This window comes from Vulpes vulpes, chromosome 8 (genome assembly GCF_048418805.1).
Source record: "Vulpes vulpes isolate BD-2025 chromosome 8, VulVul3, whole genome shotgun sequence".
NCBI lineage: Eukaryota > Metazoa > Chordata > Mammalia > Carnivora > Canidae > Vulpes > Vulpes vulpes.
The window spans coordinates 17,411,517-17,435,068 of record NC_132787.1 but is presented as its reverse complement, the minus strand read 5'-3'; the positions used below and the strand labels follow the sequence as shown (position 1 = coordinate 17,435,068).

At 38.4% G+C, this 23,552-nt stretch overlaps 2 protein-coding genes and 1 long non-coding RNA gene across 20 annotated transcripts in view; 1 reads left to right on the top strand and 2 right to left on the bottom strand.

Moving 5' to 3' along the window:
- Window positions 1–1,690, bottom strand: part of IPO8 (importin 8) — a 70,114-nt gene extending 68,424 nt beyond the window's left edge. The window contains exon 1 of one of the 4 annotated variants that reach the window (XM_072765649.1): window positions 1,323–1,690. In XM_072765649.1, coding sequence (XP_072621750.1) covers window positions 1,323–1,406 — 84 coding nt within the window. In that variant the 5' untranslated portion in view covers window positions 1,407–1,690. The remainder of the gene's footprint in view (window positions 1–1,322) is intronic. The other 3 variants (XM_072765651.1, XM_072765650.1, XM_072765652.1) reach the window with 3 other exon arrangements.
- On the top strand, window positions 845–23,228 carry LOC112921033 (uncharacterized). 4 transcript variants are annotated; one of them, XR_012002915.1, is made up of 3 exons: window positions 845–1,050; window positions 6,139–6,247; window positions 23,131–23,228. It is a non-coding gene; the product is annotated as an uncharacterized lncRNA (long non-coding RNA). The 4 variants fall into 4 exon arrangements; XR_012002913.1 differs by lacking the exon at window positions 845–1,050 and adding an exon at window positions 1,760–1,924; XR_012002914.1 differs by lacking the exon at window positions 23,131–23,228 and having other exon boundaries at window positions 6,139–9,956.
- The window catches only part of CAPRIN2 (caprin family member 2), a 43,620-nt gene continuing 28,774 nt past the window's right edge, over window positions 8,707–23,552 (bottom strand). For 2 of the 12 annotated variants that reach the window (XM_026000064.2, XM_072765647.1), the window contains 7 exons: window positions 20,995–21,099; window positions 18,671–18,817; window positions 15,175–15,343; window positions 13,678–13,860; window positions 12,852–12,952; window positions 10,797–10,860; window positions 8,707–9,635 (listed from right to left, as the gene is read on the bottom strand). In XM_026000064.2, coding sequence (XP_025855849.1) covers window positions 9,067–9,635; window positions 10,797–10,860; window positions 12,852–12,952; window positions 13,678–13,860; window positions 15,175–15,343; window positions 18,671–18,817; window positions 20,995–21,099 — 1,338 coding nt within the window. In that variant the 3' untranslated portion in view covers window positions 8,707–9,066. Of the gene's footprint in view, window positions 9,680–10,796; window positions 10,861–12,851; window positions 12,953–13,677; window positions 13,861–15,174; window positions 15,344–18,670; window positions 18,818–20,994; window positions 21,100–23,552 lie in introns of all 12 variants that reach the window. The other 10 variants (XM_026000069.2, XM_072765645.1, XM_026000065.2 and 7 more) reach the window with 10 other exon arrangements.

Sequence of the window (23,552 nt, the reverse complement as noted above, 5' to 3'; positions counted from 1 at the left end):
GATGTGGGGCTCGATCCTGGGACCGTGGGATCATGCCCTAGGCCCAAGGCAGATGATGCTCAACTGCTGAGCCACCCAGGCGTCCCCATACTTTTTTTAATGAGAGGTGTATCATTCATTTTATAGGTGAGGAGGAAAATCATAAGCTAATTTGGGGGATCATTACACTCTCAAACTGTTGGTGGTAAGGCTGGAACAGGGTCAGGGCTAGTAAGAACAGAGGACAGAAGATAAAAGAAAGTCTTGGGCAGCCGGGTGGCCCAGTGGTTTAGCGCCACCTTCAGCCCAGGGTGTGATCCTGGAGACCTGGGTTCGAGTCCCACATCAGGCTCCCTGCATGGAACCTGCTTCTCCCTCTGTGTCTCTGCCTCTCTCCCTGTGTGTGTTTCTCATAAATAAATAAAATCTTTAAAATTAAAAAAAAAAAGTCTTACACATTTCAGCGCTTATAAAGAATCTCTTCCAGGGATGCCTGGGTGGCTCAGTGGTTGGGCCTCTGCCTTTGGCTCAGGTGGTGATCCTGGGGTGCTGGGATCGAGTCCCTCATCTGGCTCTTTCTCACTGACACACACACAGCCTGTGTCTCTGCCTCTCTCTGTGTGTCTCTCATGAACAAATAAAATCTTAAAAAAAAAAAAAGAGAGAGAGAGAGAAAGAAATCCCTCCAGATGCCTATTCCTAGATGTGCCTATTGTAAAACCGTAGCACCATGAAAACTGCCTCCTCTTCCCCCTGCACCGTCCCGGGGCGCTTCCCCGCGCTCCAGCAAAACTCTGCCAATCAGTGTCCACAAACAGTCCTGCCAGCCCCACGGGAGCAGGCGATGGGCAGGGTTTCCCACCGCAACACCTTAAAAAAAAAAAAAAAAAAAAAAAAAGGCTGGGTCCGGAGGAAAGCAGAACTCCGAAGCGTGAGCGAGCGTTCCCGCCGTGCCCACTCGGCGTCCTTGGGGAATCCCGCGCCGCCCTGACAGCGCCCCCAGCAGGGCCGCCCGGAGCCCCTCGCTGCCGGCCGGGCGAGCCGCGCCAACCGCGCTGTGGCAGGAACACGGTACGCAAAGGTGCAAAGGTGGCCAACAGGTGCGCGAGGTGCTGGCCCAAGAGATCGCAGGAGCGGCGCCAAGGCGGGCCGGGCCGGGCCGGGCCGGCGGGGGCGGGGGTGGGGGCGGGGCGGGGCGCGGGGGTGGGGGCGGGGTGCGGGCCGGGGGCGGGGCGGGCCGCGGCGGCCGCGGGGTCCGGGGCACCGGCCGGGTGGAGCCCGGGGCGCCGAGCCCGGAGCGCGCGCGGGCGGGGGCGGGGGGGGGGGGGCGGCCCGCGCCTCACCTGGTTGAGCTCATTCTCGGCGGCAATCCGCAGCTTCGGGTCGATGGTGCCCTTCAGCGCCTGGATGATCCGGTTGAGGTCCATCTCCCCGGCGGGGGCTCCGCGGCCCCCGGACCAGTAGGCCAGGCTGCAGCTTCAGTTTTCCTTTTGACCCTCGCAGCCTCCTCCTTCGCGCCCCCTGCACTACCTCACTCCCCGCCCCCCGCCACCGTCGCCACCTGCAGCCACTTGCTGCGCCACTCTGACTCCGCGCCCCCTGTCCTCCCTTTCTACCCCCCACAACTCGCTCTCCATTCACCCTTTTACGACCGCCGGTGGGAGGCGGGAGAAGCGAGAAGAGGAAGCGGCGCTTCCTTTACGGCGGTCCCTTCCCCGGGGCGGGGCGCCATGGCCGCTCCCGCTGGCGGCCCCCATGATGCTGTACGGAAAACAGCCCCGGCCTCTTCCCGGGAGGGAAACGGCGCTCCCTGGCTTGGGCAGGAGGCCACCATGCCGCCTTACGGAAAACAGCCTCCGCTGCTTCCCAGATGAGGAAACCAGCAGGCTTGAGGTCTCTTTACAGCTACTTCCTAATTAAGCATGTACAGATGGAGCGGCACTTTGTGAGTACGAATCTGTGCAAGGGCGCACCTGTGGGGACCTAAAGATCACCTAGCCCACGCGAGGGAGGGCAGGATTCCCTTGGTCCCTGGGAGCCATCATTCATTCATTCATTCATTCGTTCCCTGGACATTTGTCAAACATGTTTTAGAGCAGAGTATTGAGATATATGTAGGTACCACATCTCAACAAGATGTTCTAGATGCAGGTTTTTATGAAGGAACTTACAAGCTGATAGAAGACACAAACGTACAAATGTTTACAGAGTAAGTGTAAAAATAAAGAGATCAGAGAAACCATGTGCCTGAAGTTTTCTGAAACAGGTCTGTAACCTTCTAAGAAAAAAAGAGTGAAAGGCCAGGAGTATACAATTTCCACCCACTGTGGCAAGGAATTCAATGGCACAGGGGTTGGCAACGGCTCGGTGTTCCCCCTGTAGTCCATTCTCTACACTGACATCAGTGTTTAAGGGTTGACACTGTCATGTCCCTTCCTTGATGATTTCCCATCAATTTCAAGATAAAATACAAACTCCTTAGCACTCCAGGGTCTTAGGAAACGTAGTACTTTCATCCCCACACTACTTCATTAACCTCCTTTCTTGGACCTCGTGATAATCTAAAGCTCCTTGACTTCTGAAATCTTAACTCCGATATCCTCTTTTCAAATTAAGACCTATTCCTCCATTCGCTCTCCCTCAATAATTCTACACCTGTTTTCCAACTCAATTACCTTTTTAGTTCTTAGCCTCCCCATTCCCGAAACACATCCTTCTCTGCTACTGAACCCCCAATTCAACTTCTTGTCTACCCCTTGACCCACTGTACAAATTGACACCAGTACAAATGCGTGTTTTCTCAGGATCAACAATCCCGTTCCTTCTTTAATCAGCACCATCTTCCGTTCTCCCAGCAACTGTCCCAACCCTCGAGACTCTTCTCAAAACCTGTCTCATAGAACCGTGCAAAGATGAACAAAGTCATCAGGCTCAACTCAAACAAATCTCTGCTTACCCATCTTCACTTCCTTACATCCAATCTGAAACCAGTCCTCTCCTATCTCTTCTGGGACCTTGCTTAATCTCTTCTCTATGTATTTTTCATTAAAATAAATTTTGGGTACAATTATATGCTCACAGTTGACAATTTCGTGATACTTTTTCTTGTATTTTCAACCCCTTTCTCTCCACTGACTCAACCTCAGCCTAAAAACGTTTCCCCCAGTTAAAAAACAATCTTTCTCCAATAATGCTAATTATTCTTCCTTTTCACTTTTCATTCCAAAGAATGGCCTTCATTCCTTCTCTCCTTACTTCCTACTCGTACTTCAGCTATCCATAGTCTTCTGCCCTTGTTTCCCTCACTGAAACTGCCAAGCAAAAATCAACTCTGATCCTTTAGATACTAAATGCTAAAAATGTCTTTTTCTCTTGTATCTGGCACTGTCTTACATGTTCTTTTTACAAAACGTTTCCTTGTAAGGAATATATTCATAATATTTTGATGGCTTGCTTGATCGCCCAACTCTTAAAACACTGGTGCTTCTCAGAACTCTGTCTTCAGCCCTCCTCTTTCTCTTCTCTTAAACCCATTCTGCTTCTGTCATTTCATCCACTTATATAAGTTCAAACCATCAACTCAACAGGGACAACTCACAAAACTTCTTCTAACCAAGAGCTCTTTCCTTAAACTAAATGTATCCAAATGCCTACCATGTTTCTACCTGGATATACCCAAATCCTTTAAGGCACATGTCTAAAACTGAAGTGTGGTAGCATTGAAGATGATTTAGAATAGGGAGAGGCTTGATGCTGTTATTTCAATAACATAAAAAGAGAGAGAAGACTAAAAAAAAGTGACATCATCAATGCTGGCAAGGATGCGGAGAAACTGGATCACTCAAGTATTATTGCTAGGAGTTTAAAATGATACCACCTATCTGGAAAACAGTGGTTAAGCAAAATGGCACACCTATACAATGCAATACTACTGAGCAAAAAGGAAAACTATTCAACAACCAGGCTGAATCTTCAGAGAATTAAGCTAAGTGAAAAAAGCCAATCCCAAAAGGTCACATACTACCTAATCCCATTTATATAACTTTTTAAAATAGAACATTCCTAAATGGGGTGTCTCAGCGGGTTAAGTATCCAACTCTTATCTCAGCTCGGGTATTGGTATCAGGATGGTGAGTTTGAGCCCAGCAGTGGGCATGGAGCCTACTTTTAAAAAATAACATTCCCAAAATAACATTTTACAAACGGAACAGATCAATGATTGTGAGGGCTTAAATGGGGATGGGGACAAGAGGAAAGTGGGCATTACTATAAAAGGCAACATGAGGGAGGGCTTCTTGTGATGGATATGTTCTCTAATCTTGACTGTAGAAATCTCAAAATCTTGGTCGTAATATTTGATCAGTTTTGTAAAATGTTACCATTGAAGTAAATTAGAGGGTACAAAGGATCCATCTGTATCATTTCTTAGAACTACATGAGAATCTACAATTATCTCAAAAATTTTAACAAAATGCATAATTAAAGAGAATTGACACTTCCATTAAAACTCTGTAGGCCTTGGAAAGATTCAGTGATGATAAATTACTAAAAAAAAAAAAAAAAACAATGTCAAATTAGCAGTGTCTAAGACAACAGGAAAAACCCCATAAGCATCTATGATTCTTTCATCTTTCTTTGCAAGTGTTCTAAAATAGCTTTCCCTAAACCATAACTTACATTTAACTTATATATGGCTCATTGTTTTTGAGTTTTTGTTTTTTTTTTTTTTGAGAGAATGTCTATTTCTTGATACACTTACATTATTTACGGTAGGATGTAAGCCAGCTAGCTATACTGTCTGGTTGTACTATCATGGTTTGCATGTCTCACCTCTTTGTAAGTCTGTCTCCTCATCTGCTTCCAGGAGCTGTTTTGAGGACAAAACGAGATAATCACATGGCCTAGGGAACATGTTCAGTATTAACTATCTTTGTATTCTATATAAAAGACAAGACAGGTTGTTCAACCTTTAATGAACGAGACATAGTGAGACCTAGTCTCACACTATGCCTGGTATGTAAAAAGCAATCAATAGTGGTTGAATGAATAAATGCATGTGAAACTGATTAAGGGATCTGAAATAGGATATCCATGATAGAAATTAAGAAGGTAAGACAGGAGACATTTCACAAGTTGACACAACAGGAATTTGTGGCTTCTACAATATATAAAGTAACAAAGAGAAGCCAAGAATGATTCTGAAGTTTCAAGTTTTGATGACCTGTGGAAGTCATTAACCAGGGCAACCTGAAGGAGTATTAAATTTTGGAGTAGTTTGCCTTTCAACATGTTGAACTAAAAGTGCTTATGAGTTAGCTAGAGGTTTCCACTGACAACTGAAAATTCACATCTGGCAACCCCAAAAGAGCTATGGCAGGGGTTAGAGTTAGAGGAAGAACACAGGGATGATGTTAGAGTACTATGAGTCATCTGTTTATATAGGTTAGTTGGCACCTAGACATGAATGTTACCCAAGAATTACAGCAGAGTGCCAGCACAGTGTAACTGGCATTACAACTCGAATTACAGAAAGTTTTTACTGCAAGCACTGCCACTGTGGCCTTTGAGATTTAACATTTTAGTCCTCTAAATGGAATATCACACAGCTGTCTTCCCCATCTGTCGGCAGCAGCTCATCTGCTGGTCTATGTTAGTAGGCTTGAATCTAGTCCACATGGTGAAGAGAGAATGGGAGTTAAAACCCAATGCACAAAAAAACTCTTAAGTTTAATAATACAATTTTTAAACCATGATAAATAATCTGCACGTGAATATCTCTACGCCAAAAGCCTCTGTATCGCCAGGGCTCAACATCATGACATCTGAAATATATGAGCGTATACATACATCTTATAAACGTAAGATCTTTAGTACTTTGTTAATGTTATAGAAGTCAATGATAGTCTCCTTTAAAATGGAACACGTAAACAAAAACTGAGTGCACTTTTCTGAAAGAGTTGACAGACCTCTCAGTTTTAAAAATCAAAAAAAAATTAGTGATAAATAAGCTAAAGAAATAGGGGATACTCTCCAAGAGACTACAATGGTAGGTGGAAAGGGATAAAAACTAATGATAGTAGTAGTATTAACTATGACTAAATTAAGAAATACTTAGTTTCAAATCAGGGTTTTTCTCAAAATGCTGTTTATTTCCTCCAGCTTTCACTTTCACAATGGAAAAGGAGTCATCCGGTCTCAACTTCAGGAGCTATTGGAATGACGCCTTATGAGGACACCTCAACTGAATCAAGTTTGTGCAGTTCACAAGGTTTGGTTAAACAGCAAAACTGAGCAGTGCACCAAAAACATTTGTCCGTGCAAAACCATGGGAAATGTTAAAAGCAAAAGCCCCTGAAAACTAAAGAGGAAAAAAAAAGTACTGTAGAAAATGCTAGGTCTGGCCCAGGAACTTCTGCTGGTGACCTTAGAAAATCAATTTCCAATAGTCTCAATCTTCTTATGCCCCCAAACAGCACCTGCCTCAGCAGAGCCACTGTGAGGATCCAGGAAGATCACATAGATAAGGGTACTCTGTAAATGATCAAGTGAAATGCAAATAGTGAAAGATGGAAGGTAGTTAGGTTTTTACCTTCTACCTCTTCTATGTGTTATCCCAGGCTTAATGATGAAACACCTCAAGTACCATCCAAGGAAAGACGAGGTGGTATAAGAACCATAAAACCTACCATTTTATCTTTTAACCTCTTTAACAAAAAATGTGATACGTATATTTTACGTTCTACAATAAGTCACAATGGAAAGTGAAAGTTTTCCTCTCTTCCTACAACCCCCTTTCCTTAGAGCCAACATTATCAAATTTCCTATACATACTGGCAGAAAATATTGGTCATTATTTACGATAGGCAAGATACAGAAGAATTAGTATACTACTATATCGTAATATAAAACAGGGTGATGTCAAAGGACTGTAAAAATACAGCTATTAATAGGACTTGAGAAAGTTAAAACAATGAGGCAGTTAACATAATTGGTATAAGAGGAGAGTGAGCAAATCTCTCAAAAAACATTTCCTGCTTTAAATACCTGCACTTATTCACTAAATCATTATACAGATAGTAACAGAAGCTCACTGTCATTGGGGGAGAGTTCATCTAAAAAGAGGAAAAAAGTAAAGTGAAATAACTCCAAGGGGAATTTAGTACACATAAAAGCTTCACCTCCCCCATCTCTCAACCTCCAGTAAGACAGATAAGTATCTACATGTTCAGGGACTACATAGTAACTATAGGGAATGCCTTCCTTCTTCAATTGTATCTACAAGCTCTTCTGAGTAAATACAGATTCGTTGCGCCAGGTCCATAAATGGGCTAAACCTATCTAGAGACCCTCACTCCATCTCTTGCAAATACATTTAAAATATATGCATATGTACACTTTTCTGTAAAGATATCTGGACTTTTGGGATAAAACTTTCCTGGAGAACTGTCTTCAAAATGTTATTGTTTCAGAATTAAAGATCTTGCCCATTCATTCTCCCAAGTCTAGGAATTGTTCATTTCCAATTCAGTCTTTACACTGGGGAAAACAATATTCCATTTAGAAGACTCTCCCAAAACATGACTGTCTTCACAAGGGAATAACCTAATCAATCTCTTTGGTTAAATGTGGCTTAAGGGCTTAATGGAGTAAGCCATGCCCAGGACTAAAATATAAAAATAATTTTATGCTCTTATACCAACTCCCTGAGATTTAACATCTGAGAGGTGTCAAACAAGAACTTTCAGGGGGTACCTGGGTGGCTCAGTGGTTGAGCATCTGTCTTTGGCGCAAATGGTGACCCCAGGCTCCTGGGATAGATTCCCCACATAGGACTCCCTTCAAGGATCAGGTTCCTCCTTCTACCTCTCACGAATACATAAATAAAATCTTTGAAAAAAGAACTTTTTGCCTCAGTAAGTTAGTTGTAGGATTAACAAAGCCCTTCTCCAATCCTTCCCTATATTCCAGAATACTGCAATCAAAATGCTTACCCATAAAAACTATTCTTTAATCAATAAAATACTTATTCATGAAAAACATGAATTTGAGCTTAAATTGTCAAGTGTGAGAATGTGACTAAAATGAATACTAAGCTCTGGCAGTGCCTGCTACACTAATACTACATAAGACATTATATATGAAGGGGGAAATTACATCACCTAACATTTATTAAATGCTTATGTGCCAGGCACTGTGTTAAGTCTTTATATTCTCAACTGAACTTCACATTTGACCTATGAGATTACAGAAATGGTCTATCACCAAAAAAAGAAGTTAAGATCTTAAAGGTAAAATAACTTGCCCAAGATTAGTAACTAAGTGGCAAAATTAGGACTCAAACATAACATTACCTGACCAGAGATCTATGCTTTCTCATGACTAAACATTCGGTCTATTGAGATTGAGATTCCACTAGAAAATGTAATGCCTGTTTATCTTGTATTATATTATAGATGTAGTAGTTACTTAAAGACAGCTAACAGATGACATGTCCTACTACAAAATAGCTTCAAGGAGAAATATGTTATTGAATAGCTAATGGAAAGCAGATGAAATCTTTTGATGAATTACATGTATAATCAGAAGACTCTTAAAAAGAACTGTTCTATAGTCTTTAAAATAGCATCAACACATGAATAAACACTCATTCAAAAGATATCAATGATGAATAGTAAAAATTAAATATTTTACCTCAACTAAATTTTAATCAAATAAGAACACTGAAGGTGCATGTAACTTTTTTATTGAGGCACAACAAGGCATTATAACTTGCCTGAATTTGAGGCAGTCAGTTTAGTAAGCTGAACGTTAATACAGTTAAGGATTAAGTGCAAACAATATACATTCACAGCTTGACTAGCGAGGCTACATCACAATTTATAAAGTGCCAGATTAGTGCTAATTGTCATTCAGCTTGAAATTTTTCACCTTGGGGAGGAAAACAAAAAAAGTAAGGACCTCCTCCTTCCTCTAGGAATGAAACCATTTTCCTAATCCAATCAGTCACAAAGGCAAAGACTACTTTACTTCTCCTTTAACCCCACTAATTAGAACACCATCCTTTTACTGTCAATTCTGCACTGACTTTCAATCTTGATAAAGAAGATAGCCTGAAAATGTAGAATATTTCCAACTACTTCCATAAATTGCTCCCCTGTGCAAACGTAACCATATCTGGTCTCCCTGGAAGAGCTGAAGAATTGCATGATTGCTAGCAGTTTCGTGGTCTGGAGCACCGTCATTGGCATAGGCAGATACCAAGACTTCTTCATTCTTCATGAGGTTGACATATAGTGGCACATTCACTGCCAGCTTTAGCATGTGAAAAATGAAAACATAAGTGCCATTCACCGGGCAATTAAATCTACCAAGCTGAAGATCAAAAGTTTCTCCCAAGTTGTTTAGAAGAAGATCAAACACAATAGGTTGGTCTAAAGTTCCAGGGGCGAGATTAGAGGTTCTGGCTGCTGAGAAGGCAACTCGCATCTGCTGAGGCAGGGGATAGACGTGTACTGGCAGTATGGTGGCTGCTGGATTTGTCACGGGCACATCCACAGGGGTCATGCTACGGGAGTCTCCTTGTCCAGAGTCACCACTGTTAAAGGTTTCGTTGTCTCTTTCTGGGCTGCTCACCTGAGAAGAATCACTCCACCCTGCTGTTTTATTAGCAACAGTGAGTTTCTCATAATGAAGCAGTTAGCTTTGAACACAATATTTAACATTAGTCGGCTACTGAAACACAGATAAAGATACATTTTATAGTAAATTCTAAAACAAAAGCAACAAAATATAGCTACAGTATACTTTGCTAGATTTTTCTAGCCAATAGGCTTTTATCCTAAAGTCAAAAAGGACCTAAGATGATCTTGTCTAGTAGCCTCATTTTCTTAAAGGTTTTCTTAAGAAAATGAGGCTCCCGAAAATGTTGGCTATCTCACTCGTTTAGATTAGTAAAGTCTAAAAAAAAAAAAAAAAAAGATTAGTAAGTCTAAAAACCCAGGTTCAAACGCTCTTCATACTAGTTTATCTTTCTTTCTTCCATAATTCTAACTCAGTTCTTCATTCCTCAGTGATAAATATACTCAAAGAATCTAATGTATGAGGACTCAAAAAAAACTTAAGACTACTTTAAAGAAATACTTGCCACTCAAAGATTATTTTGTTATGGTAATAAGCCCCGTGATAAATTTTTGTTCTACATTTTCCAGTTAATGTGATATCATAGGATTTTAAACACTTTAAGTACTGTACAGATAAAAGCTCAGATAAAAGGCCAGGACAGTGTGAATATATCAACTGCTTTCTTAAAAAGATTGTTTTCGTGTGATAAAGTTAGTTAATCCTCAGGAATTCTTGATTTTCTCAGTTACACTGTTTATCTTTTAATAGTACCTTCACATTTTAAAAAAGTATTATAACATCCTGCCTTTGAAATTTCAAGTCATCGTGTCTTAATTGCTGTTTATGCCTATATTTTTAATGTAGTGACACTAGAAAATCTAGAAGTGCCCATTATCACAAGAACCATAATCCTGCATCACATGAAACTATTTCAAGTATGCATAGTGAGTATGTACCCAAGGTTGAATTAGGCTGTGGTGCCAAGCAAACTGAAAAAAGCATACATTTACTTTTAATTAAATGGACAACTGATTTCCATAGCAGGTCCAGTTGTCTCTCTCCCTCAGGTCTGCAGTACTACCCTTACACAAAATGAAAACTTTAAAAGATAAGCAATAAAAACATATTCTGGGGGAAATTCAAAGAAGATAAAGATTTAGAGGTATGTTTCAGGTAACCCACTTAATTATCCTTACCTCTTGAATTTGTTCGAGGACCACCAGATGTCCCTCCTCTCTTGTAACACTGCTGGAAATTATCCTGAAACGAACACATAAAATGTAACCTTGACATCAAAAATGCAAGATGATTACTTATTTCCCAGTGTTACTGCTGATAAATCTGTAAGATTAAAGTCCTTAGCCTTTTATCTGGCCTTCTCCAACAACCACAGAGGATCATATATTTCCAAATACCAAGAAAAATAAAAGCAAGAGCCACAATAGCAGTACTTGCTTCATCTCTTAATTAACCTGACCAACTAGGTATACTAATATTTGCAAAAATGATAGGGCATCTAGGAAACACTATGTAAAAGATACAGTTCAATGCTAGGTAATGAGGGAAAATTTAGAAATAGGGCTTGATCCTCTATCCCTTCTCTCAAGATAAAATGAAACAAGGTAAGAACGCAGACTATTTCAATCTTGCTCTGTTTATAGATTCAAACTGTGAAGACAATTATGTTAGGGTTTTATTTTGTTCTGTTTTGATACAGGAGTCGATAAGAATTATATGAATGTATCATTGTCTGAAAACAAAAAATGTCCAGGAGGGAACATTTCAAACGGACTACCAACTATGGTGAAGTCAGCCTCCATACAATTCGTGAAAAGAATGGTTAGTGGTATGACTAGATTAATACATGCAATAAAAAATCTCAACAGTACAAGAAGGCACACAATAATTAAGCCTCCTACCCCAAATTCCTAATCCTCTTCCTAATAGCAACCAATGCTACTAATTTCAGGTTTCCTCAGGAAGGAATTAATAATGTGATGGCTCTACACCTAACATGGGACTTGAACTCATGACTCAAAAAATTAATTAATTAATTAATAATAAAATTTTAAGGAGAATTATGCACGCTCTGATTAAGCCAGCCAGGTGCCTCAGGAAGAAATTATAGAGGGGGGCACTTGACAGGATGAGCACTGGATGTTATACTAGGTTGACAAATCAAACTCCAATAAAAAAAAAGGAAGAAATTCTAGAATACTGGTGTTAAGAACAGCTCCAATACTGAAGACTGTATTAATCAATGCAGTCCCATCTCAATAATGTCATCAGAGCTAAAATTCATATGCCTGATATACATCCAGCATTATGGCACTAAGCATTTACATGTATTAATTCAGTTAATCCTAAGGATAGCTCATAGAGTAATCCTTACAACACTTCAGAGTAAGATGGGGAACTAACAGCTGAGTATCATCTGAGGAACCAGGGCACAGAAAGTTTACACAACATACCTAATGTCACAAAACAAAGGAAGTCTTGAAATCAGAGATGAAACCTAAGTCATTTGGGTAATCTGGTGTGTTCTTCAAAGCATGTTTTTAACCCCTTTTAAATACTGCCTCTGCACAGACCTTACTTTGTGTAACTAAGTATAAGCTCTTCAAATACAGGTACTTTATCTATTACAACAGAACTCGGTTTGGTACCCTATACATTATTTCAGAGGCTTATTTAACATCAAAACTGAAAATTCTGATGTATACATTCATATCCATATATGACCAATGACAGGGAGATCCCAAGATTTGTTATCCATCTTTTATCATAATTATAAAGAAAATCTGTTCATTTATTCAAAAAAAATAAACCAAAATATTAAACTAATGAAAAAGACCTTTGCTACACCTGATAGAAGTTAAATTGAAAGCAACATAACAAAGTGAAGCTTACAGGGTCTGGAGTTAAAAGAACTTAAATTCTTGCATTTGTTCTACCACTTGCTGAGTGACTTTAGAAAACTTATTTAACTTATTTCTGAGCCCGTTTCTCTTATAAGGTGGAGGAATAAATGAGTTAATTCTAAAAACATGATAAAGTCCCTAAGACCTTCTATGTTCTGTGTAACAGGCAGGTGTCATTTACCCTCTTTGGTTACTGGAAAACCTTCCAACTCAACTACTCTCCACGGTACTAACAAGTAGTTCTACAACAAAGAGTGACTCTGCTATCATTTAATTGCCGGCGTAACATCAACAGCTGTACAACTATTCAACTAAGACAACTCTTCTTACCCTTTGGGAATAAGGTGTTCCAGGATACTCTCTAGCTTGGAACTGTAGCTGGCTATAATTTCCATTGGTAATTGAAGGTGGTCCTCTATAAGTATCAAAACCTAATAAATAAACAACTTAAATAAAATTATGGGCAAAATTATACTAAACTTTTCAATAGTTAATTCTATACCACTTTAAAAGTTAAACTTATCCTATTAATACCATCATTAGATTTATGCCTTCTTTATAAGCAAACTCTACTGATATTGCTTCCACCATTAAACATGTATTTATAAAATATCGCCGACTTCAAATAAGCCAACTGTAGAAATTTACCATTGCTAGAATGCATGTGGGGGCTAAGAAAGCAGAGTAGCTACGGCCTGTCTAGATAGATAGAACACTTTTGCTAATACCAAGCAATGACAGAACACTTGGAATCAGATCTAAGACTTAAGAGACTATCACTATTATAGTCTCAAAGTTTGTTTTTATCTACAGTATCCTCTAACAGACAAATAATTAGAAAGTGGGTATTGTCTAATTATGACATATTTTAAACAATCAAGTCAATTAAGAAAGGAAAGTACTTAAACATGAAAACCAAAATTCATCCCTGGAAAAAGATGCTCAACCTTTCACTTCAGCAAATCACAGGATCAACCTGCTTTTCATACAAAAAGTTCCTGTTACATACACAACAGGTATAATAGAAATACTGTATTTTGCAGAAATAGGGAATTTTCTACTCTAAAAAAAGGACAAGGTAAAGCAAAAATAGTTTGAGTTAAGTAAATATATAAACAAAATAATTCAGTAAAATTAAACTTTATTCAGAGCATACCTTTATAACCACCAGGGGACCGATACGTATTGGTTAGTAATCTCCCACCACGAGTACATCCTCTAACAGATCCCCGGCTATTGACAAATGGTTGAGAGGGTCTGGGAAATACATTCGTCTGTGCTGGGTAAAAGGCAAGGCTACCATTGCTTACTTGAATAGTTCCATCAGGATAACTTGCTGCTTAAGGAAACAGTTTTAGAGTCCAAGAGTTAAATGGTAACAAAAGTTTAATACTCTTTAACTTAAAAGTCATTGTATATCAAAACGTCTAATGCAATTTTCTTGTATTAAAAAAAAAAAAACCAGGTACTATATAAATGGATGTATATAGAGATCCTGGTATCTACACATATACATATTTAGGTAATAGAAAATTATTCACCTTAAAAAGGGAAGATATTCTGACACATTCTACAACGTGGATGAACTTGAAGACATTATGCTGAGTGAAATAGGTCACTCACAAAAGGACAAATACTGTATGACTGTACTTACTCTAGGTTAAGCACCTAGAGTAGTCACATTCATAGAGAAGGGTGGTTGCATGGGGGCTGTTAAGGAGAGGGAATGGAGAGTCAGCATTACATGCGTAGAGTTTCAGTTGGGGAAGATAAGTCCTAGAGATGAATGGTGGTAATTACTGCACAACAATCTGACGGTCCTTAATGCCACAGAACTGTATACTTAAAAATGGTTAAAAGGGCAAATTTTATGTTATGTATATTCTACCACAATTAAATGGGAAAAAAAGCTAAATATTCCAGATTAAGAGTAAAAGACGATGAATTTTAATACATACTGTAATTGAGAAAGCATGTGACAAGTAACTGTTATGTAAATCATCTGCTCTGCTTTCACACTGAGGTGGATAGGTCCAAGAATTTACAATTAGTACCTCCTGTGATTAACCAAGTATCCAGAATGCTCAATTCATTTGCTCTGGCTTAAGTTTTAGAAAAATTAAAAGGGATCTGAAATAACTACAGAGTAGCCTACTCTTTCATGTATTAGAATAGCATGAAAGAGCGAGCAAACTAGTTTTTTATCTCCAAGCAAACAGTGGAATAAGCACACTAAGTTATATCTTCACTTTAATCAATGCTTTATTAGAAAAGGGAAGAACAGAGACAAGGCCAGATAGCTATCTGCGCTAAGAATTAACAGAATGCTTTCAAAAACCCTCATAAAAGCAGCTATATAGTGTCCTATATACCTCTCTTATCATGGTCCATGGTAATCAAGGCAATCAGATTTAAAAATATCTGCATACTTCAAGGTTAAAACAACCACCTAGGTGCTACCTCTACCAAAGTTAAAATTAAACAGGTGAACTTAACCAAAGAGAAAAGGCATTTAAGTGTTTCTCAACACTTCAACATGTAAAGAAATAATGCTTAGCTAGTAAGAAAGAACCCCTAACCTATCACTACTGAGTAGTTTTCCATTCAATGAGCTGTCATTTGTCTTCAAAATTATCATACTCAAAGATCTTACCAGTCTCTTGAGAAAGGACAGTTTGTTCTACATGTATAGCTGGCAGTTGGCACTGGGGTGGTGTTTGTGTACTTGCTGTAGTAAAACTCTGATTGTAGCCAGATGAATAAGGGGATTCTTTTATTTCTTGTTCTTTCCGTGGAGGCAGAGGTGCATTAACATTAAATACCTTAAAAGGGAAGAAGACACAGAGTCATTTGTGAAGTTTCATAGAAATTTATTAAGGATGACATCCAACAAAACTCTGCAAGGACTTAACATTTCTCCAAAGAGAAGTGGCCAATAAGCACATGAAAAGATGTTACACATCATTAGTCATTAAGGAAATACAAACCCAAACCACAATGAGATCCACCTCATACCCATTAGAATGACTGTTACAAAAAAACACACACACAAAACCAGAAAATCTAAGTGTTGGTGAAGATGTGGTGTAAATGAAACCTTGTGCATTTCTGGTGGGAATGTAAAATGGTGCAACCAATTGTGGAAAACAGTATGGTGAGAGCACCTGGGTGGCTTGGTCGGTTGAGCATCTGCCTTCAACTCCGGTCATGATCCCAGGGTCCTGAGATCAAGCTCCACACTCCAGGGTCCCTGCTCAATGAAGAGTCTGCTTCTCCCTCCCCCCCGTCACTACCTCCACCATTCCCCCGACTCACGCTATCTCAAACAAATAAAATCTTAAAATAAGAAAATAGTATAGCGGTTCCTCAAAAAGTTAAGCATAGAATTACTGTGTGATCCAGCAATTCTACTTCTCACATATACCCAAAAGAAATCCAAGTAGAGACTTGGGTTTTGTAAGCTAAGATTAAAACATCTGTAGCTTGGTTCTAATCTATATAAGTTTAAATACTTAATACACATAAGTACTAATTATTATTCATATTAGGCAAAAGGTGAAAACAACCCAAGTATCCATCAACAGCTGAATGGATAAACAAAATGCAAGTACAGGGGCACCTGGGTGGCTTAGTCAGTTAAGCATCGAATTCCTAATCTCAGTTCAGGTCGTGATCTCAGGATTGTGACCTCAAAGCCCCATATTAGGCACTATGCATAGAGCCCCACCCCAAAGGTGGAATATGCATACAATGAAATAATATTTAGCAATAAAAAGAATGAAATTCTGATCCATGATACAACACAGAAAACCATGGGAATATTATGCTAAGTAAAATAAGTCAGACAAAAAGACATTTGTCTTTATATGAATTACATGAATTTATATACGAATTTCCATGAACTTATATCAATACTTAGGATAGGTAAAAGTTATAGAGCCAAAGAGTAGAAGAGAAGTTACCAGAAACTGGAGAGACGGAAGAATAAAGAGTTATTGTTTTAGGAGTACAGTTTCTGTTTTGGATGATGAAATGCTTTGGAAATAGTGGATATGGCTGTAGAACAATGTAGATGTACTGAATGCCACTGCATTATATAATTAAAAATGGTTAAAATGGTGAATTTTGTTATACATATTTTACCGTGGCAAAAAAAACCACTTCTATTTGTTTTCTAACAGATATAAATTCAAGTACAAAAATTAATCTTCCTGCTACTATAAGACTGAGAATGAAAGCTACATAGGAAGAAAGGGTACTTTTTTCAAAAATTAAAGATGAAAAAAAAATCTACCAATCTCCTAAATTTCTACCAGGTGCCTGGCAGTGATCTGTCCAGACTCGAAACACTGTCTATAAAATAGCATCTCTAGCCCCCTTATCCTGCTTCATTTTTTCCCACAACATATAGCATTTGATTATATCATATACATGAACATTTTTCTATTAGTGAATAGAGGCCTATAATAGGCCTCTATTATGAAATATAAGCTTCTTGAGCACAAAGTCTTGTCTCTTTTTCATTGCGAAAAACCAATCCCAGTCATTAAGAACCATGTCTGATTTCATCACTGTTTATTGAATGAGTAAACAAATAAAGGAACAAATGAGAATCAATTCATACTGGATAGGATTCAAACAGGTAGAGAAGACAGACTGGCATGGGCAAAAAAGGTACTGTGATGAGAACATACAAGCCAGGGACACCTGGGTGGCTCAGTAGTTGAGCATCTGCCCACGGCTCACAGCCGGAGTCCCAGGATCAAGCCCCACATCAGGCCACCTGCATGGAGCCTGCTTCTCGCTCTGCCTGTTGTCTCTGCCTGTCTCTCTGTATGTCTCTTATGAATAAAAAAATCTTTAAAAAAACATAGAAGCCAAGTACTTGGGACTAGCCTAGAAAGATTATATCAGACTTCAAAAGTTATTAAGTGTCAAGCAAAGGACTTTCAATTTCATTCTGTAATGAATCACTGCTTTTAATTAGGAATGAGAAAGTCAGTAAAACCAATTTGGCAATACTGAGTAGGAGGGACTAACTAACAGGGAAAACAAAAACTAAACAGTTCCAAGTGGCAAGCAGGAAGTGTTAAGAATAGTGAATTCGGGTGTCTGAATTTATCAACCTATCTCCCTGCATTGTACCTGCTTCCCATGGCCATTCCACTGACTCCACCATCACTCAAAAGTACCTATTGTAGGGCATTAAAGCACCATTAGATACTTATTGACTAAGACTTCTTAAAATATCTTGTTTTAGAGAATAAACAGAAACCTAGTTGTCGAGCCTTACACTTAATTTATAGAGGAATATGTAATTAAGAATACCAAACTGAAATAATGCTCCAAAAACCAGCATGGGATCAAGAGGAAATCAAGTTTCAGGGACACCTAGGTGGCTCAGTGGTTGAGCGTCTGCCTTTGGCTCAGGTTGCGATCCAAGAGTCCTAGGATCAAGTCCTGCATTGGGCTCCCTGCTCAGTAGGGAGCCTGCTTCTCCCTCTGCCTATGTCCCTGCCTCTGTGTCTCTCATGGATAAATAAAATCTTTAAAAAACAAAAGTTTAAGGAATAATAGAACACCCAAGTATGTGTCCATATTTCAGGTTATTGATGCCATGGACCACCACTAGTGTAGTTATTAGTAGTGGTTAGTACTATTAACCTATTCACAGAAAATTATGTTTCTCAGGGCATGTGGATGGTGCAGTCAGTTAAAGTATCTGACTTGGTTTCCACTCAGGCCTGATCTCAGGGTCATATGTTCGAGCCCCTTGTCAAGTTCCACTCATTCGGCTTACCATTCTTTCTCCCTCTCCCCTCCCCTCACTCTCTCAAATAAATAAATCTTTTTAAAATAGAAAATTATGTTTCTCACCCACACATTTCATTTAATTAATATGGATCCTCAGCTTTCCTTACTAATTTTATAAGAGGGGAAAATGTTCCAATAATATCATACCCATTCGAAAGTCTCAAGGCTTTGGATTTAATACTCTTCAACTACAAACAATATTTGCATCGGATCCAAATAAGAATAAAAAAGCAAAGTTTTTCACATACATCCATTATTGGGTACTTAGTAAGAAAAACAATGGTTTTTTTAACAGGAATAATGAACTGCAATTATTATTTACGTTTCATACTCACTGTCTGCATGGCTTGAAAGGGCGCTGTGTTAATGGTTACTGAGCTACTACTTGCTGGAGGTGACTGGAAGCCCTGTTCAGAGCCCTTTGACATGGGAGGATTTGGAGAAGCTAGTGAAGACGGCTGCTTGCTTGGGGGAACTGCTGCCTGAGGAGGAGAAATGCAGCATCAGCCAATCACCTGCCATGTAACAAGCAGTTAACTTACACTAAACCCCAGACTAGCATAAGTCAGCAAGTTCTATAGGATGACATTTGGACACAGGAATGCAAAAGAATAGCTTTGCTTACAATTTCAAATCACAACTGCTGAGGATGCACACTAGCATTTGCTTTGCACAGCTTGCTGACTATGTGAAAGAGTCTTACTATTAATCAGTGTAACAGATGAGGTGCTGAACTTTTTATGAATACTTGGTACTTTTCAAACCCTGAAATGGCTTTTTCCAGCTAAGAATCTAGTATTATTCCAAATCTATACAGAACAATTAAGAAAAATCTTGTGTTAGTTGCTTAGCGAGTGTTAATTTTTCCTTATTTTAAAGTCTTATTCTGGGATTGCAAAGTCGGCTGCCTAAAAAAGAAAGCCAATCTTGATCTAATTTATATAATCTTTATCTATACTAATAAGCAAGTTCTTGATAAAACCGATTACAAATTCAAAGACTAATTTAAAAACATACCAAAAAACAAATCCCAAGTAGAGAGCTATGACGCACTTGGTCACATTTTCCTCTTAAAATGAGGAACCAAATAATTTTAATTTATTCCAAGTCTGCACAAAAAAACAATGTGTATCTCTATTTTCTTATATTCTATAATGAATACATTCTCTTGTATAATAGTTATATTGTAATAAAACCTAAGAGTTGCTAACTTGACCCAAAAAATTAAGGTATGTCACTATACTTACTTCAAGGATTTGCTCAAACTTAGCAAAAGCTACCACTTTAGAATTGAAAACACAAACAATATAGTTGACCCTTGAAAAACAGAGGTTAGGGATGCTGACCCCCAAGTCAAAAATCTCCATATTAACTTTTAGCTCTGCCAAAACTTAACTACTAATAGCCTATAGTGACAGAAAGCAAGCTTTATCAGTAACAGTAGTCTATTAACATATTTTATAAGTTATGTGTATTATATACTGTGTTCTTACAATAAAGTAACCTAGAGAAAAATGTTAAGAAAATCCTAAGGCCCCAGTGTCCATCAATTGATGAATGAGTTAACAAAATGTGGTATGTATGTGCACACACACGATAAAACATTGTTCACCCACAAGAAGAATGAAATCTGGCCATTTGTAATGACACAGATGAAGCCAGAGAAAGACAAATACCATGTGATTTCATTCATATGTGGAATTTAAGAAACAAAGCAAATAAGCAAGGGAGAAAAGAAAAAAACAAACCAAGAAACAGACTCTTAATCATAGAGAAGAAACTGATGGTTACCAGAGGGGAGGTGAGTGAGGGATGGGTTAAATGGTGATGAGGAATAAGGAGTGCACTTATTGTGATGAGTACCAGGTGATTTGTGAAAGGCTGAATCACTAAATTGTATGCCCAAAACTAACATAACACTGTATGTTAACTACTGAAATTAAAAACTTAATTTGAAAAAAGAAAATCTGGGCAGCCCTGGTGGCCCAGTGGGTTAGCACCGCCTTCAGCCCAGGGTGTGATCCTGGAGACCCAGGATCGAGTCCCATTTCAGGCTCCCTAAATGGAGGCTGCTTCCCCTTTTCCTTTATCTCTGCCTCTATCTGTGTCTGTCATGAATAAAATCTTTAAAAAAAAATCATAAGGAAAATACATTTACAGTATTATATCATGCTTATCAAAAGACTCCATGTATGTAAGTGGACCTGCACAGTTCAAACCCATGTTGTTCAAGGATCAACTGTACTGTCAAAATACTGACAAAATTAGCAAAAGAGAATAACTCATTCCAATGGAGACAGTGCTAATACTAACACTATAAACTTACTGAGTCTTCAGTTACATAAGTAGATTTTTCTAAGAATTCCTTTGATATAAAAATGAGAAACTTGACCTAATCCTATCTAGAACTTTTCATCTTTTTCAACATCAGCAATTTAGACATATTTATTGTATCTGATAAGGCAATACACTATTAAGTCCATTTATATAGCAAAGTTACCTGTGTAAGTTCCAGGACCATAACATCGACAGAAAGCAATACATTAGTAAAGTATAAATATTAAATCATTCAACTGATTGTGCCCATAATGCATAAGGTAAGTTGGTTCTGCTATTCTTGAAAACAGAAAAGAAATTAAGACAATTGGCCTCTTATTACCTCAGGAGTCTCTGAGGTCATAAATTCGGTTTCAGATCCCGAAGAAGCCTGATCGGTAGTGACCAAGCAAGCATTTGAGCTACAAGTAACTGATGAAGAAGCAGCCTAGACACAGGGAAATATAAAACATTATTAAAAAAAAGCATATTTTGTTCACTTTTTATTTCCGGGGCCATAGGCTTCCTAACACGTTACTCTTACCAAGCACTCACTACTGCCAAGTACTATGCTAAACACTTTATATTTATTAATACATTTAATCCTGACAATAACCATGTAAGGCAGATACAACCATTCCCCTTATATTGACAATAAGGCAGAGGCAAAGAAAGGCTACGAAATTTATCCAAGATCACACAAAAGTTAAGTGTTAGAGCTGAGAGTCAAGCCCAAGCAGTTAGCTATTCCAGGGCTGGTCACCAAAGCTACACATCTAATCCTGTCCTCACTTAACAAGATTCTTGGCCCTGGAAACCTGGGGCCAGATTTTCTATCTGGCACTCAATAGCAGTTCACCAGAAGCAGCTCAAGGTACATTTAACACTCTAGACACAGCTCTGCCAGGGATCATAATAACCATGTTTTCACTCTCAGTGCTCCCAATGTCTTAAAGAGGTAAATAGAAAGGATCCGCTCTACATAAATCAGTTGCACCAAAATTCTAATAAAAAATTACCGCTAATAATATTTATAAAACAAAAATTGAGAAAGCAGAGTAGGAACTAAGGGTGGAGACAATTATAACTGATAAGCTATGAGAGTGGCTAAAAAAGAATTGTAGTACAATATTAGAATATAACCAAGATCTATAAAAATCTAGCAATCTCAAGCTCTGAAGTGTCAGTGAATCAACTCCTTTTATCTAATTGCTTTGATGTGGAAATAAATAAATAAATAAATAAATAAATAAATAAATAAATAAATACTTTGATGTGATTCTTAGAAGCCCAAGTAATATAATGGGTAAACTGGAAACTAATGAATGGCAACCAAATATCCAGAGTAGTGTTTCAGTGACCTTCTAGATGGGGTCATTGTAATAGGCCACTTCTTGGGAGGGAGACAAAGACCAAGTTTTAAAAAGCTCTTATGAAAAGTCTGAAATCCTATAGAACATTTTATATACCTAAATAAACAGTTATAATTTAGACCTTACCAAAATAATAGAACTATTTCAAAGCTGTAGTCTTTCTAAAACTAGGCCTTTCTTCTAGCCCTCTCATTAAAATAATGAGACAACTGTCCAAAATAATTCAGACTGGCTATTGTAGGGACAGAACTCTCTTGCCAGACAAAGACTTCTAAATGCTATGTTACGACAACTCAGGGTACTTGATACTTAAGCTTTTGTTTGAGTTAAAAGATTCACTTAACAAAACACATTCTTCACATTACTATTATTTACAAGTTATTGCCGATCTTGCATCCAAATTATTGTTCTTCAAGTAGACCAGCTGAATGTAGTTTTTAAGTACTGAGTAAACATGATGGTAGAGACCAGTGATTCCCAAAAAATGGATGTGCGCATTCATCCAGGAAGCTCATTTCAAATATAGATGGCTAGGTAACACCTCTGGGAATTATGATCCAATAGGGTCTATGATTTCTGGGAATATATAACTTTATTATTAAAGTGAGCTTCTGATGTGGGACACCTAGGTGGCTTAGCTGTTGAACATCTGCCTTTGGCTCAGGGCTTGATACTGGAGTCCCTGGATGGGTCCCACATCAGGCTCCCTGCATGGAACCTACTTTTCCCTCTGCCTGTGTCTCTGCCCCTATCTCTCATGAATAAGTAAAATCTTTAAAGTATTTAAAGACCAGTATTTTCCCAAAAAATTTAACTTGTCAAATGAAAGCCTCATGTAGAACCTTAACAGCTAGAAGGGATAAAATGCACCCTTTATAGCAATGAGTGGAGTGAGGACTCAAGTTTAATGTATTTTGAAAACTGAGCCACACATCTAACTAAATATAAACTACTGTAAACAAATGGTATTTACTCAGAAGTTTTTGGACAGAAAGGCAACAACTGTTGAGCCATCTGGTCAAAATATTTAACCTGTCAGAGCTGTTACTATTAAGAAAATTGCAATAAGGTTTTCAGGAAGATCATGAGTTTTTTTTTTTTTTAAGGTTATGAACAGAAAACCAGCAAACCTTGAACTTACTACTGATGGAATCATAATGTGGCATCAGGGATCTCAATGATCTGGTCCCTAAGGGATCTCTAAGTATGTTCTGTGAAAATCAGTTCCTCGTAATGATAACTATTACGTGTGGAGGGAGGTGGGAGATTAGCTAACCATGGGTTTAACAAAATTAGTATCTTCTTTTTTAGACCCTTTACTGTGCTACCATACCAAGTGACTTAGGTAGCTCATTTGCAAAGTTAAGATTTCCAGACAAGGTACCTCTGAATTTTTTAGTCTTGCTTTTTCCTTATTAAAATCAGCTAGCCTTCTCTATTTTAACAGAGTTCTTCCCCAAAGTCATTAGGTAACCTTTTGAGGACCAGTTGTACTTAATCTAAAAAGCTAGATATCCTTAGAACACTG